Consider the following 16,220-nt stretch of genomic DNA (forward strand, 5'->3'; position numbering starts at 1 on the left):
GTGTCATCCCTGGCTCCCTCCTCTCCCTGCCCCTTGATGATGATGCAAGTCCTGGTGAGGTGGGCCCTCAGCAGCCCTCAAGTAGAAATTACCACCACTGTCCCCTGACTTCACACAATGGACTCCCGCCTCCACCCTCCCCTCCCCTCTCCTGCTAGCCTACCCTCCACATTGCAGGGGGTGCCCTCTTTAAAAATCCCGGAGAATGTGGCCACCTCACTCCCTTCCTCAAAATCCTCTGCCACATTCTCTCTGCTCCTCAGAATAAGATCAAACTCCTTAATGTGGCCAAGAAGCCCCATGGGACCCCCCCCCCTTCCGCCCCAGCTTCATTTCAAGCCACTCTGCTCCTGCCTCGTTCCCCATGAGAGCTTTCCATTTCCAAAAGTGCTTCCACCCTCCACTTGCTCTTCGCCGTCCCTGGTCTGGACTGCTCTTCTCCCCGCACCTGCCCATTCCCCACCCCCTCGCAGCGTCCGACTTGCACTCATCCTGGAAAGAAACCCAATACACATCCCTCGAGTCCAGCACCCTGCAACACTCTACACTGTCCTTGTATTTGTGAGTTCCGTCCTCCCCGGGCTCACCAAGTCACTCATCGTGAAGGAAGCGCTGAATGTCTAGCTCCCGACAAGCAGCGCGGGCTTCCCGAAGGCAAGGGCCCCGTTGGCCATGTGTGTCCTTGGAACCAGCCCCCCCATCAGTGTAATAATGAGCACGGTGGATACCCTAGCTGTTTAATAAAAAAGGAGCACACTGAAGGAGGCTGAGACTGGAGGAAGAAAGACTAGTCTGGGGCTTCCATTTTAAACACAAACGAAAACCCAGCTGAGAAGTGATGAGCGTCTGAACTGAGCAGAAGGGATGGGTTATCAGATACTCAGGGAGCAGAATCCATGGGGCGGATTGGGACGGGAGGATGGGGCACAGAAAAGTCTATGATGATTCTTAGGGAAATCTGGGGTAGTTTATTACTCCCAGAGAGTTCAGATCTCTTCCAGAAAGCTGGCAGAATAAATCCTGCATTTTAAGACACGACTAAGTATGTTGCAAAAATGTGGTTTTCCACACCAAGAGTATTTTCCAATAAAGATACAGCTTTAGAGGAAACAAAATTGGAACTAACTCCTCATTTAAAAATTAGTACTTTAAAGAAGGATAAACTCTTTTAAACAGCTATTTCTTTATAGCAAACCAAAGAGGATGCGCCCCTGTTTCTGCTCACGCCCCAGGACACCGCCAGGCCTGGACTGCATCAAACATACGCTACAACCAGCGGAATAGTAAATGTGTGTGTCCACCTGCTAGTGAGAAAATCACCGACTTCTTGGGGGAGGAGCTGTATTGATAAATAGTTACACAGCTTTCAGAGTTGACAGCATAGTTTTTTTGATTACTCATGTTTCTGCTGGCATTTAAAACATTTTGTTATTAGAAATCCTCTATTAATAAGCTAGGATTTTAAAGAGGAATAAAAACATTTTTCCTGAAAGAGATTTTTAGTAGCACAAAATACCATTGATTTCAAGTCCCTACTAATAAAAGCAACGCTTTCATGGAGAATTTTCAAAGCCACTGTGATTCAGTTTTTCACGCTACTAGTTTTGTGGCCTGAACAGACTGTAACACTAGAAACAAAGATGCTATTTCTCGTTCCTTATCTACCGTCCACTCAACTGAAGTGTTTATTTCTTTTTTTTTTTTTAAGATTTTATTTATTTATTCGACAGAGATAGAGACAGCCAGCGAGAGAGGGAACACAAGCAGGGAGAGTGGGAGAGGAAGAAGCAGGCTCATAGCAGAGGAGCCCGATGTGGGGCTCGATCCCAGAACGCCGGGATCACGCCCTGAGCCGAAGGCAGACGCTTAACCGCTGTGCCACCCAGGTGCCCCTGAAGTGTTTATTTCTTAACAGAATATACGAAAAGGCTTCACTGTCTCAGAAATTAACAATAACCAACTACTGGTTACTTTTTGAACACAGTTTCGTGAATTTTCCACCAAAATGCTTGGGTTTGTTTATAATGTCATAAATGCTTGTGGTTTGGCTATAAACTAAATTCCTTGCCGGGTGGAGTACCAAGGGTACTAAGAAGAAATTCTCACTTAGCATGGGTGCTTGCTTTGCACTTTCCATGAGAGCATTCTCTCTTGATTTTGCTATCACAGAAAGCCCAAGTCAGTGCCCGGTCACCACACGGCAACGCAGAAGAGGTAGGAGAAGACTTCATAGTTTTGAGTTCAGATGATTTCCTCACAAGAATGCCTTGATCCTGTCGTACACCCAACTACGTGCCAACTTGAAAAGTCTATCATGATCCTAGTTAGGAGAACGTCGTCGGTATTATAGATGCCAAAAGATGCTCAAGATTTTAGATAAATAATTCTTAATTTTCAAAATTTAAATCCCTAGAAATTAAAAAGATTCTCCATTTCAAAACTAGAAAAAATAAATAGCAGCTCGAAAGATTATTATAGTGATTTCAAAACGTGACTGGGAGTAGCAGGTACCATAGACTTGACCTGCCATGGTTATTAAAAGTAACACCTGCAGGAGAAGAAGATCAGGGACGAACGGGTACTTAAACTATGTATAGGCTTTAGAAGGACTTCGGTAGTCTCTCATGACACCTTCCAAAGAAAGATGGAGAAAAGGTTGCTATCCAGAATCATAACCCTTTAAGATGACGACCAATTTCCACATTACGATAATGCTGAAGTATTTTATATGAGCACCAGGATTATTTACAGCATCACGACCCAGATTACAATTGTGTTGTAACGTGACAGGGTTCTGGCTGCTGGAAGAAATTCCCCCTCAAAAGAGAAAGGTAAAAGTAAGAAAAGTAAGGTCTTATCCATTATACATATAAAACAGATAAGAATTTTAAGTGAAAATCAGTAAAGAGGTAACAATGTGAAATGATAAGCAAAAGGGCTAATATCATCTTAGGCTACATTATAAGAAGTATAAACTTTAGCATATGGGAGGTGAAGTATCCTGCTCTATTCTGCTCTGTTTAAAAACCATGTCTGGAATACCACATTCAGTTGTGTCCAATTTTAAAAGGCATATAGACAAAAGAAAACACATGCAGATCAGGCAATCCAAAACGATTAAGAGCCTAAAATTGTATCGTATAAGGAATTTTTTTTTCAAAGGTAATGTTTAGCTAGAAGAAGACTTCAGAAAGAGCTATCATAATTGTTTTCAAACATGTGACAACCTAGTGTATGGAAAAGAGGTTCAACCTATTCTCTGTGGACCCAAGAGGCAGAACTCGGGCCAAATTTTGAGTGCACACGGAACCGACAGTCTGAAACGTCACACAGAAGGAATGGCTTGCAGGGAGAGACAGTGAGTTTCCAGCCCCTTGGAACTGCTCAGGCAGGGGCTGAATAACGTTTGGAGCATCCTCCCATACACCCGAGATTTCAAGCCCTGGAGGGATGGGTGGCCTGGCTCAGTGGCAGGCGAGGAGGGCCAGCGTGCTGTGCTCTTTCTACTTCAGCTGAAGGAGCTCCATGTTCATCCGCCTTACATTTGGGTTCCTGGGTAAGCGGTACTTTGAAGAAACAGCTCAAAGGCTCAAGAAAGGAAACCACAAGATGAAATTTCTGTTAGGTCCCCTCAAACACCTTCTAACCTACGGCATCTGAGCAACGGTGTGTGCGGGATCCTTCCGGTGAGCTGCAATTGATGAAAAGTATCCAAAGTGACTCACAGAAATGAAACAGCAACATTTTACACTGCACTCTCACTTCTCTCCCTCTTTGATCCAGCTCAACTCCCTGTTCTTCCATCCACGGGTGTAATGTAAAAAGACGCTGATATTGAGATTTCAAAAAATTCAGATTGGTTCCTCAAAAAGATTAAAAGCCAGAGTTACCATATGACCCAGCAATTCCACTCCTAGGTATCTACCCAAGAAAGATGAAAACACAGGTCTACACAAAAAATTGTACATGAATGTTCATAGGATCATTATTCAGAACAGTCAAACAGTGGAAAAAATCCAAACGCTCACCAACAGGAGAACGGGTACGTGAAATGCGGTGTATCCATACAATGGAACATGAAATGCGGTGTATCCATACAATGGAACATGAAATGCGGTGTATCCATACAATGGAATATCAATTGGTCATAAAAAGGAGCAAAGTACTGACAAGTGCTACAACTTTGGGCAAAGTATAAAACATGACGCTAAATGAAAGAAGCCCAGTGCAAAAGGTCAAATATTAGGATGATTCCACTTACATTAAACCATCCAGAATCAATAGAAACAGAAAGCAGGTTAGTCCTCCTCACGGTCTAGAGCAGAGGGCAGAGGGCAGAGGGAGAAGAGAAGCAGACTCCCTGCTGAGCGCAGAGCCTGCCCAGGGGCTCTCCATCCAACAGCCCTGAGATCATGACCTGAGCTGAAATCAAGAGTCAGACGCGTAACTGACTGCGCTACCCCAGGCACCCCATCCCCAAATCTCTTTGAGCCTCAGTTTTCTCACATGCAATACGATTTACCTCAAAGGGAGGCTTTGAAGAAATATGGAGTAAAGAATGGTAAGCATTTCCCAAATCATGAATTGGCTTATAAATGATAACTTTTCTTCACTTTTCAACTATGGTGGTTTTTCTTGGAGCAATAAAAGAAGTTTGTGGTTTCTCGCTCTTTGACCAGAGTTCTAAATACTTTGGAGAAAAAATGCTGCATGAGTTTTCTCCTGAAAGGAGAGCGCCAGTATCTGAAAGATGAGAATGAAGTCTTCTGGCGGTGAGGCTTGACACCGCCTGACTTTACACTTAGGGTCCACTGCAAATTAGGTAGGAGACAGAGCAAGGGAAAAAAGGACGAGAGGAAGACCAAGAGTTCATTCATTTGAACAAAGTTTTCTCTTCCTTCTCGTTTAGATATTTGCTTCCATCTTTATCTCCCCGTGAGGACGCTGATTTTGACAGTCATCCAGCGAATAAGTATGGGTTGTATTTGCTGAAGCTAATATTGAACTATGACTTTTTAGCTCCTGTCATTATCTGAAGCATGAGCCTTCATCAACATATGAAAATGGAGGAGTTCATATATTATGCTGTTGTAGTCTGGGCCATTGTCATGTAAATCTCTAATTTAAAAAGAAAAAATTTTCTCAGTGCAGCTAATGAAATACCCACATGTTTAATTTCATTCTTAGTAAAACGGTGTTTCTGTGATCCGCTGTTTTAATGGAATCATCATAGTAATTAGCTAAATTGTATTCATTTATACTTTTACTTAATGGCAGCCTCTTAAAATGAATAATTTCACATCAAAACATCTGTTGCTTGAGACATCATTAGTTAACGCCCATTCTGTCCCATAAACTACTCTTGCTGTAAAGTTTATTCATATGGTAACCAAAACATAATAAAAACAGAGCTAAGAACTTTCTGAGAAAAGAAATTCAACAGCTATGATTCATTCAGTTGTGTTTTGAAGTGATCTTACAGTTTGATTCTGGCTATTTTAAAGTGATTTTTCTTAAACTGTTGCCCATACAACATATAACAGCTGGCCGTTACCTTCTTCTAGACATCATTGCCAGGAAGATACTTCACCAATATCTCTAAACTAGCAATTAACAAGAAAAGGCAGAAAACCAAAACACTCATGAACAGACGTGTAGGTCAACTTCACGACTGAACTATTTAGGAATGATATGACCGGGCCCCCAAACAACTGCTCAAATAAAAATATCTAGGCTCATTTCCATAACCTAAATCAAACTGTCAACATATATGCCCACATATTAATTTTTAAAATCCTTCATGCCTGGGATTCATTTAATATAATTTTTCAGCCACATGCTCTTCACAACTAACATAAGGGGAATTCTACCATCAACACGTAGGAGGCTGTACTACCTTTACACCAAAAATAGTAATTCAAATAGGATTGACTGCAAGTCATTTAAGGAAACCATTCAAAATTTAATTGGGAACTCTTTTCACTGTATTGGAGAACAAAACGCTCCGGTGACCCTAAACTGTAAGGGATCCCAGTGGTCTATAGAGAACCAAATACATTCTATCTGCCTTCAACACCTTCAGAGGACCAAAAACACAGGGGCTTTGCTCTGGGAAACTGCTGTTCCATATGGAGAGTCAAAACTTTCTCTCATTCCACTGAAGAGAGCATTACTAAGTTAATGAAGGCCTGCACGTGATTAACATGAAAATCATTCACTGCTAAAACTATCAGAAAAACTCTTCCATGAAAAAGACAATGATCAATTCCACCCGAAATTAAAATATCATTATAGAGGAAGAATCGACACACTCAGTAATCTTTATTGCTACAGCGAATACCTCCTATTTGCAAACAGGTGTCGAAGAGCTAGAAAAGTTCCCCTAAATCACAATTACAACTGCAAAATAAATTGCTCAAGTTGTCAATGCATCTAGAATTCCAAATTATTCTGATGGCACTACAGGCAAATTCTATAAAATACATTGTTTCTTCCTTAACAAACTTCTGGGACCCTCGGATAAAGCAATAAATCCAACGTAGAAAAAAAAAACTGGTTAACTTTTGTGCATGAATTATCATACATCATGTTCTCATAAAATATGCTGTGTGATGTGAAAATCATTTTCAACCCTGCTAGTGAGACTAAAATCTCTCAAAAGCACGTAGGATTCTACATTTTGTAAAAGATGCCATATTACCAGTTATTATTGTTTCCTTCCTGTAAAAAAACAAAAACAAAAAAACAAAATCTACCATCCCATAAACAGAATAGTGCAAGCACTTTCCAGCCAGGTTCACTCCGCCTGTGCACTGCGTTGCACGGGGGTGATTTCACCAAAGTAGCAGTGAACGGCTCCTGAGGGTCCAGCTGCCACAGCACCGCGCACATCTCCACGGAGTGAACACTACTAAGTGATTTGTTTTCCGAGTTCCTCCCGCAGAGCCTTGCAGGCGGACCCGAGTTGGGCAGCGGGCGAGCAACACGTCCCCGCGCCCGCGGCGGCCCGGCCTCCCCACGCGCCTCCCGGACGGGTGCGCTCGCTCCGCGGGTCCCCGGCACCGGCCGCCCGCGCGCACCGGCGGGCCGGGCGCGGACGCGGACGCGGGGTCGGGAGGGCGCGGGGCGCAGGCAGCGGGGGCGAGCCGGGCGCGCGGCCGCGGGCCTGCAATGCGCCCGCGGCGGCGGAACCGCGCGCCGCCGCCGCAACTTTGCGCGGCCTCCCAGCCCCGGCCTCGCCCGGCGGCCCGGCCCGCCGCCGCGGCCCCCGCCCTCCCGGCCGCCGCCCCTCACCGTTGCAGAACTGGAGCAGCGAGGACGTGTCGTACAGGCTGCTGTAGCTCGAGAAGCCGTCCTCCATGCTGAGGCCGCCGGGCCGCGCCCGCTCCCCCGGCCCGGCCGCGCCGCCGCCGCTCACCCCCACACTGAGCCGAGCCGAGCCGCGGCCGGCGCTGGCGCTGGGGCCGGCCCTGCTGTGGCGGCGGCCGCGGCCGGTTACCATGGCAACCCCGGGCCCTCCGCCGCCGTCGCCGCCCGCTGGCCGAGCCCCTCGCGCTGCCCGCCAGGCGGTCGGCAGGGGCGGCGGGGGCGGGGCCGTGGCCGAGCCGGGGGCGCGGCCGGCCCGCCGGGTCCCGGCGCGTCGGGGGCCTGCGGGGGCGCCGCCGCCGGGCCCCGCCTCCTCTCGCGGTCGGGGCGCCCCCAGGAGGGCGGGACGCGGGGGGCGCGGGACAAAGGGAGCGGCGGGGCGGGCGCGAAGGGAGCGGGGCGCCGCCCCGGCCGGGGGAGCCCTCCCCTGCGGGCGCCGAGGCTCACGCTCCCCGGAGGCCCGGTCCCTGCGCCCGCGCCGCCAGCGGCTCCAGGACCAAACATGGACAGCGCGCGAGCCCATTTCGGCCGCGTTTCCCCCTCGGAGCAGCTCCACTTTTGGCCACGTCCTCCGACCGCGGCGCGCCCCTCTCCCCACACGTCCTCCGCCGCGGCGAGGCCCTGCCCCAAGGGAGGATTAGCACCGGGTGGTGACTGCGCTCGGCCGCCTGCTCAAGGGCGCAGAGGGATGCGGCCTCCCACTTCAAACGGAGGCCGCGGCTCATCCACGTCGGGCCGCAGAGTCTGGGCGGCCTGGGAAGGAGCGACAACATCTGCTCCGCTCCTTCCCCTCTGATCAGCCCCTGCGGTACAGATTTGTCACATTACACACTTGTTAACTGGTTCCTGGGGCCGGGGAGAGCTGTGTGCATTCTGTCTCAGGAAGACACCGCGTTCTGACGAAATTCCATAGCAGGAGAGACACCCAGACCCAGCATTCTGCAACTTTTCCGACACACACACGCACACACGCTGCATTAATGACTGGAGTTCACCACGCTCCGCCTGAAAGCCCGGTGCTGGGAAATGGAGACAAGAATATATGCGCCGGGTGATCCTTTGGCCGGGTGCGGAAGAGACTGCCAACATTTGTGCTCCTCGCCACACAACAATGACAACTCACTTCCGCCTTAGGACAACACGTGATTCACGTTACATGTTCTAATTCACTTACATGTCTGAATGGTTTCAAGTTGTAGGTATTCCCCTGTAGGGGTTGACCACCCTGTAGGTGAGATGAGTAAAGACGGGCCTCTTTACTGTGTGGGCCTCACTGGGCACAGGGCCCCAGCTCTGTCACTGCAAGTAGCGTGTTTGGCCTGTGGCTTAGCCACAACTGGCCCTGGATGCTGTAGGAAGAAGGGAGGTCGAAGGCCTTCCCCCTGACCTAGTCAGGGAGACCAAGCACAGAGGACAAGAAGGATTGTTAACAAGGAAAATGCATGGGGGACCGTGAAGGGCTGCGGGGGTCGGTTGGAATGTGCCCTAGAGCTTGAAGGACGGTGGGAAGGACAGCATTAGTGATCCTGGGTCTGCTGACAGGCCAAAGGGCTGCTCTGAGAGGAGGGAACAGCTTGTATTGCAGACAGGTGGGAAATGAGATTGCATGGGGGGGGGGAGCCAGGTAGGAGAGGCCCCGAGGGCCAGCAGAGGAGCCTGAACAGAGCTGGTGGCAGACGGAGGAGGGAGGTGAGAGGCTTACACACAAGCAAGTGGCTGTTGGAGCTGCATTAGAGAGAGGAGTCTGTGTGTTGACTGGACAGCAGGGACCAGGGCCGGGAGCTGGAGTGGCCCAGGGCGGGTGGAGGGCTCACGGTCAGAGGGATGAGCCAGAGGGACCTCGCTATAGGACGGACAGCTAGAGAGGCAGGAAAGCCAAGAGAGGACAGCAAGCATCCTACTAGAAATGCTCAGAGCAATTGGGGACTGGAGAGGGTGTGCCACTGAAAGAATGGGATTTGGGTAGAGGTTGTTAATGAACTTTCTAAAGGTGAGGACAGTGTTGGGCAGAGCCTTGGGACAGGAGGAGAGAAATTCCAAAGGAGTGTCAGGAAAGAGAGGCAGGAAACCCGCATAGGATATTGTCTCATTAAACTAGGAGCACAGGAAGTTGCAGAGGGGTGGGCATTTTTGCAGGATTCTCTGTAGGACTGGTCAAGAAAGACGAAGCTGGGCAAAGGTCCTTCCATCTGGTGGCAGAGGGCTTGCCAGGTGGCCTGGAGCATCTTGGTGAGCAGGGGGGACAGGAGCCGGGCTGCTGGGTGTCAAAAGGAGAGCACACGTGGATGCACATTTGAGAACTTCGGCAGGCGAAGGAAATGAGGGCCAACTATAGAGGGCAGGGGAGGCAGAAGGGTCACACAAAGCCAGCCCTGCCACTGCCCAGTACAGGTGGACCCTCGGCATCTGTAGAGCAAGTAGCAGGTGCTATAGAGAAGGGGCTTTCCAAGGGCAAGACTGCACGCGGGTACACTTTGATCTCTGCCCTTGTCCGTCTTCTCACTTCCCACCTTCTCCCCTTCAAAGCCAGTCCTGATGCTACCTCTACTCCACTTTGCAGTTTTATGCATTAGAATACAGCAGATAATTGGAATAAAAAGCTGACTGCGGCATTCTTCAAATTGGAAAGGAAATGATAATTATGAATAAATGATTAAAAGATGGCTCTTCTTAAGAACGTTAATATTCTTGATTTATCGTGTTCAAGGTATGCTATTGGACCACAGCTAAGAAGAGTTAAGAACAAAGGAAATTCAGAAGTGGGGCAGGAGAGAAATTGAGCTGGAGATTTTTGCAGAAGATTTTACTTTTGCTAAGAGCAAAATTGCAAATAACAATGAAGAACTCAGTCCACGTGCTTTTGAGATGATAAAGATCATTATTACACTCTTAACCTAGAATACTTAAAGGCTATGTTTTTCCCACAATGGCAAAAACTCACTCTTAAAAAAGCAAAATTTAGTATAATTACAAGGATAGGCATGTTAAGTCAATTAGGTATAATCTACACCACATTGAAAAAGATCCATGGGGGAAGTCCAAGAAAAATCTCTGAACACTTAATTAATGATGTGTGATTTTTGCGCCCAAACATTTTAACAGATTGTATTCCATGTCATTTTGAGATAATTTCTGGCCCAAGACCAAGAACTGTTGTCACTGTGATAAGTGATGTACTCTCGAGGACAATACAACCATAGCATTCAGTGGCATTAATAGAAGCATATTGTACAGTATGTGAGAAAGAGAAAGAAAAATGGGAGCTCAGTAGCCTTCATTCGTAGAAAAGTAATTTTTAAAATTACCCGGAAATGTAGCTTGTGTATCTATTGTTTAATTCAACATTTCTCCAAAAATAGTTTACACGGTACCAGGCACCGTGCTTGGGGCTGGGAAGACAGCCACAGAACCCAGTACTTTGCAAACTGCAGGTGGCTGGGTGTAGTCGATTTAAAGAGTCGTATGTGCACTTTAAAGAATGAAGCAGAAAATTCTACTTCTGGGTATATACCCAAAGGAACTGAAAACAAGGTCTTGAAGAGATATCTGCACACCCATGTTCATAGCAGCATTATTCACAAGAGCCAAAGTGTGGAAACACCCCAAGTGTCCATCAACAGACGAATGGATAAACCAGATGTGATGTGTACATGGAATGGAATATTACTCGGTGTTAAAAAGGAAGTCCGGGGTGCCTGCGTGGCTCAGTCGGTTAAGTGTCCAACTCCTGATTTCTTGGTTTCTGTTCAGGGTCGTGAGATGGAGCCCCATATCTGGCTCAGTGTGGAGTTTGCTTGGGATTCTCTCCCTTTGCCTGCCCCCCCACCGCGCGTGTGTGTGCTCTCTCTCAAATAAAGAAAGAAAGAAGATCTTTTTAAAGAAAATAAGATAAAAAGAAAGGACATTCTGGCCTCTGCTACAATGTGATGAACCTTGAGGACCTTAGGCTAAGTAAAGGAAGCCAGTCACAAAAAGTCCAATACTGTGTGATGGCACGTCCATGAGGTCCCAAGAGGAGTCAAGTTCACAGAGACAGAAGTAGAATGGTGGGCGCCAGGGGCTGAGGGGGACGGGACATGCGTGTTTAACGGGGACAGAGATTCAGTTTGGAATGATGAGAAAGTTCTGGAGATGGATGGTGGTGCGGGTTGTATCACAGGGTTATTATACTTACTGCCACCGAACTCTGTGCTTAAAAGTTAAAACGGCAAATTTTATGCATATTTTAAGACCAATTAAAAATGAACCAGAATAGGAAATAGTGGAATACATTGAATTTACTAAGACCAAGAGTTTTTACGCAACACATTGGTTTTTACTTGAAATGCATGCTGGGTCGTGGTGCAAAAATGTTACTCCCTCTAGGCCTCGAAGTCCAGGAGACGTTCAGGCAGGTAATAACGAATCGTGATAAGTGCTAAGAAACAGAAGCAGAAGGAAGGGTTTCAGATTATTCCAGAGAGCGTGAACACTGGTCTGAGGGTAAAGGAGGAAATCAGAACAGGGGAAGCTGCTCTGCCAGGTCAGGACCCAGGACCGGCTGAGGAACCGAGAAGGTCACCCAGGCAGGAAGAGTGGCCTGCTCACATGCGGGTTCTGACTATATTCTAAGAGCAAAGGAAAGTTGCCCTTAGGTTAGTGTGGGTTAAACTGTGTTGGCCCCAGATTCATATGTTGAAGTACTAACCTCTAGCACCTCGGAACATGACCTTTGGAGTCAGGGTCTTCATAGAGGTAATGAAGTTAAAATGAGGTCGTTAGGGTGGGACCGATGTCCACATATGAAGAAGGGATTAGGACACACAGACACACAGAGGGAAGATCGTGTGATGACAGAGGGAAAAGACAGCCATCTACAAACCGAGGAGGGAGGCCTGGGGCAGACCCTTCCCTCGTGGCCCTCAGAAGGAGGCGACCAAGCCTTCACCTTGACTTTGACTTCCAGCCTCCAGAACAATGTGACAATCTATTTCTGCTGCTTAGGCCCCCGCCCCCACCCCCCAGTGTGTAGAACTTGGTTACCGCCGCCCTGGCAAACCAACATAGTTAATATAGAAACCCAAAGTCAAGAATGGGCTAGTCCAGGGGCGCCTGGGGGGCTCAGTCGTTAAGTGTCTGCCTTCGGCTCAGGGCATGATCCCAGAGTCCTGGGATTGAGCCCCGCATCAGGCTCCCTGCTCCGCTGGGAGCCTGCTTCTTCCTCTCCCACTCCCCCTACTTTTGTTCCCTCTCTTGCCGGCTGTCTCTCTCTCTGTCAAATAAATAAATAAAATCTTAAAAAAAAAAAAAAAAAGAATGGGCTATTCCATAGATCCAGGACAGCATTCATTACTGACATTAAAATACAAAATACACTTCCTATGGTAGGATTGTCACTCCATAAAACAAGAGATAATCAGAGATTCCTAGCGTCAGTAAAGAACGTTAAACTCCGTGGTCTCCCACCTGCCCGCCAATACACCTGTACTTCTCTACAACGTCCCTGACAAATGGTCCCTCGGCCATTTCAAAATTGAAGAGCTTGAATTATTGAAAAGATGGCTGTTATTTTTATCCCAAATCTCCTTCCCCAAAGCATCCTTTACAGATCCCACTTTTGTCCGAGCGATTTCATCTCCCTTGTCCTGCTTGCAGGCTGTCTGTTCCGAGGCTCTGCCATCACAGCCTGTGTCCTGTTCTCCCAGCTCTGTTTTGTGACTCCAGGGTTAACTGGCCCAGAGAGGGGTTAATGATGGCATTTCATTCTCTGCTGCCTACCCCATTAAGTGCAAATATCTTGGCGCAGACTTCAAGTGTGTCTGTGCTCCTGAGGCAAATGCTGTCTTTGGCATCTGACACGCTCCCGCCGCACCACGCTATCGGCAGCGCCCGTTCAAGACTCTCAGTCATGCCATGCACTTGAACGCTCTGGACCTCTGCCCATGCCCCAGCCCTGAGCGCCTGCCTTCCCCGCCCGGCGGCAGAGGAGCCGAGTGATCCTGTCCACTACACTTCCAGCATCTGCTGGTACTTTACTGTATCCCTTATGTGAAGTGGCCTTGCCTTGTAGGAACTTGTGTGTCCATCTCTCCCGGGAGGTTAGATGCCCCAAACACCCCTCATGCTGGACGTAGTCGGCACTGAGTACACGCTGAGTGAATGAATGGAATGAATGAATGAACCCGCTGGACAAAATCAGTTGCTTAGGACACACCATAGGCTTTCAAATGCTTTGAAGAGAGCGTTCCTGCTCTCCGTCCGTGGCTTCCCTGGCCATCCCATGACATAGTTTCTCAACCCCTCGTCTGAAGAGATGCCCACCTCACTCAGCTGAGCTCTTTTCTCCTGAATCCCTGCACCCAGAACGGAATACAATCACGTCAGAGGACAGACCTGTGTGGCCTTTCCCTTTAACAACTTGGATATTATAATTCTCTTAATGCGACTGAAGTTCCTATTGATTTTTTTTTCTTTTCGAGCAGTGGGTTCATGTTGAACTTCCGGTCAATTACAAACCTAGCAGTCTTTTCAAATGAACTGCTGTTGGGTCTTCTCCATCCTGTATTGAACTAATCGATCCAGAAAAAAAAAAAAAAATCTAAACACAATTTATCTTTACCCCTGTTAAATGCCATGTTGTTGGTTTCAACCCATCCTCTTAGCCAACCCAAATCTTTAAACTCTGAAATCTGGCGTCTAACGCATCAGCATTCTGATGACAGGGAGTGTGCGGGAACCAACCCTTTACTGTGGGTGCCCCCCTTGTAACTGACAAACACGTCCGTCCCTCCGCAGCACTAGAGGGGGCAGAGCTCTGCACTCCGAATCTCCAGTGATCTATTTATCCATATACCTTGGACATGTTTGTCCAACTAAACATGAAATTGCCCCAACTGCTTGTTCACCCAGCCCATTTTTCTCCATCTTGCACAGTGTTTTGTGAAGGATCTTTACCAGCGCTCAGTAAATCCAGTCTGGTAATACCGTGAAAAAGAGAGAACAAAGTTGGTTTGGCTCTTAGGGACCTCATTTCCTTCCAAGTTCATGCACACTAGCTCCTCAAAGATCTGTTAAAATTTTTGCTCAGAACCAAGATTAATATCAAATTTATCATCCATATTTTCCAGAATCCAACTTCCTCTGCTTTGGGGAAAATTATGACATTTTTCCCTTCCCAGTTTTCTGTGACGCCCATCTGGTGAGGTTCGAGATGGTTTGTCAAGGCCCAGAGAATGTATTCGCGGGTAACTAAGGAACCCCCGCCATTTCTCACCTATCTTTGGGCTCTTGACAATTCCTCCAGGGATGTTTCTTCTACTCTTCCCAGTTTTACAACTCTTCTTCTCATGGGAGAGAAAGAAACCCACAGAGCAAAACCCAAAATCTGCAGACGGCTTTCAGAGTCCTTTGTGGCCTCTGTTCCTCTCGCTCATGCTTCTGCCACCCCCGTGAGCCCACGCTGCCCCTCACTTCCCAGACAGTCCCCAGTGGCCTGTCCCCCAGGTGTGCCCTGTGTGATTCCCACTGCTGGACGTGTCCTTCCCCTCAATCCGTGAGCTCCACTCCACTCGGCTCTGAATCCTGCCACCCCAGAACCAGATACAGTAACCTCAGAGTCCTGCCAGACTTGCTGTCTCCTCCACTTCTCAAGGCAGTCAGTACCTCTCACCGGTGCCAAACCAACCTGCCTTTTGAAACTCTGTAGAAACTGGACTGTCCACACCACTGGGAACCATGGCAGCCTGGCTTCTGTTCCCTGTGTTTATTCACCAGCCCCCCCAGCAGCCAACATGGAGCCTTCATAGTACTCCGCCTGGCCTCGCCCCTGGGAGCCTCATCCTCACAGATCTATCTCACAAAGGTTTGAGACAGATCTATCTCACAAAGGTGAGTCAGCGGCAGCATGGTGAGCCTGGTCCCTGGCCACCTGCGCACCACCTGTCCTGCACCGGCTGGGGCGTGCCAGAAGCGCCGGCTGAGAAACAGCACACACGGCCTTATCAGGGGCCTCTCCAGCCTCATTACCCTATCACAGAACTGTCGGCGCCACAGAACCATGAACTTCTGAGCCTTTCACACTTAATTTGTTCATAGTCCAGATGGACATGAAGACTCCTTGTGATCTGCGAAAGCCATGGCTTTTTTCTTCTCTGGTCATTCACTCAAAAGCATTCTTGACGATTGGCCTCTATCAAAATAATTTACATATTTGGAAGTGTCTGAAATGAAGTGGAAATTTAAAAGGCATATTCAATTCTCCCTCTTTAAAATTTTGTTTCGTTTAGGACACTCGGCATTGTGATTGTCTGTGGTTCATAGAGTCATACAGGTGTTGCCAACAAAACCTCCATTGCAACAGCTCCACTGCACAACGTCATTTTCAGGAATTTGTGTTCATTTTCTCCATTGTGTTCCCCGCGAGGTGTTATGGCAGTTCTTGGCATACCACCGACTAACCACAGAGTAAATACACCAGTATTAGGTCGACTATTCATTCCAGAGTGCTGGGGAGCGGCTGGGTTTGTGCCCGCGCCCTGGGTGATCAGCAGTAGTCCCCCTGGGACTCTGGGGTATTCTGGTTTGGATGACAAATTATATGATAATCCCAGCTAGCATGGAAAGACTTAGAATCTATCCATAGTGTGTATTTTAAAAATTATTGAGATTCGCACGGGTATATTGAAAGTGCTACCTTAAGCTGCCTTATGGCATGAAAGTTGCAAGAAAGAAAGTTGCCAGAAATCAGAATATTTATCTGGAACGCCAAGTAAAAGACCTGTTTCTGAGGTTTGCCTGGTTCCTTCCCACCGCCCCCAGCTTGGGATTTCACATCTCTGTGGGATAGATACACAGCACTCATTTGTAATTAACCAAGG

General features: G+C 47.9%; 1 protein-coding gene across 3 annotated transcripts in view; it reads right to left on the reverse strand.

The window, feature by feature from the left end:
- EML1 (EMAP like 1) overlaps nt 1-16,220 on the reverse strand; it is a 174,155-nt gene that overhangs the window by 116,543 nt on the left and 41,392 nt on the right. For 2 of the 3 annotated variants that reach the window (XM_040641442.1, XM_040641440.1), the window contains exon 1: nt 7,294-7,384. The exons of the other annotated variant lie outside the window; for it this stretch is intronic. In XM_040641442.1, the coding sequence (XP_040497376.1) occupies nt 7,294-7,360 (67 nt within the window). In that variant the 5' untranslated portion in view covers nt 7,361-7,384. Of the gene's footprint in view, nt 1-7,293; nt 7,385-16,220 lie in introns of those variants that run through there. 3 annotated transcript variants of the gene reach the window in all.

This window comes from Ursus maritimus, unplaced genomic scaffold (assembly GCF_017311325.1).
Source record: "Ursus maritimus isolate PB19 unplaced genomic scaffold, ASM1731132v1 scaffold_25, whole genome shotgun sequence".
In the NCBI taxonomy this organism is placed as follows: Eukaryota; Metazoa; Chordata; class Mammalia; order Carnivora; family Ursidae; genus Ursus; species Ursus maritimus.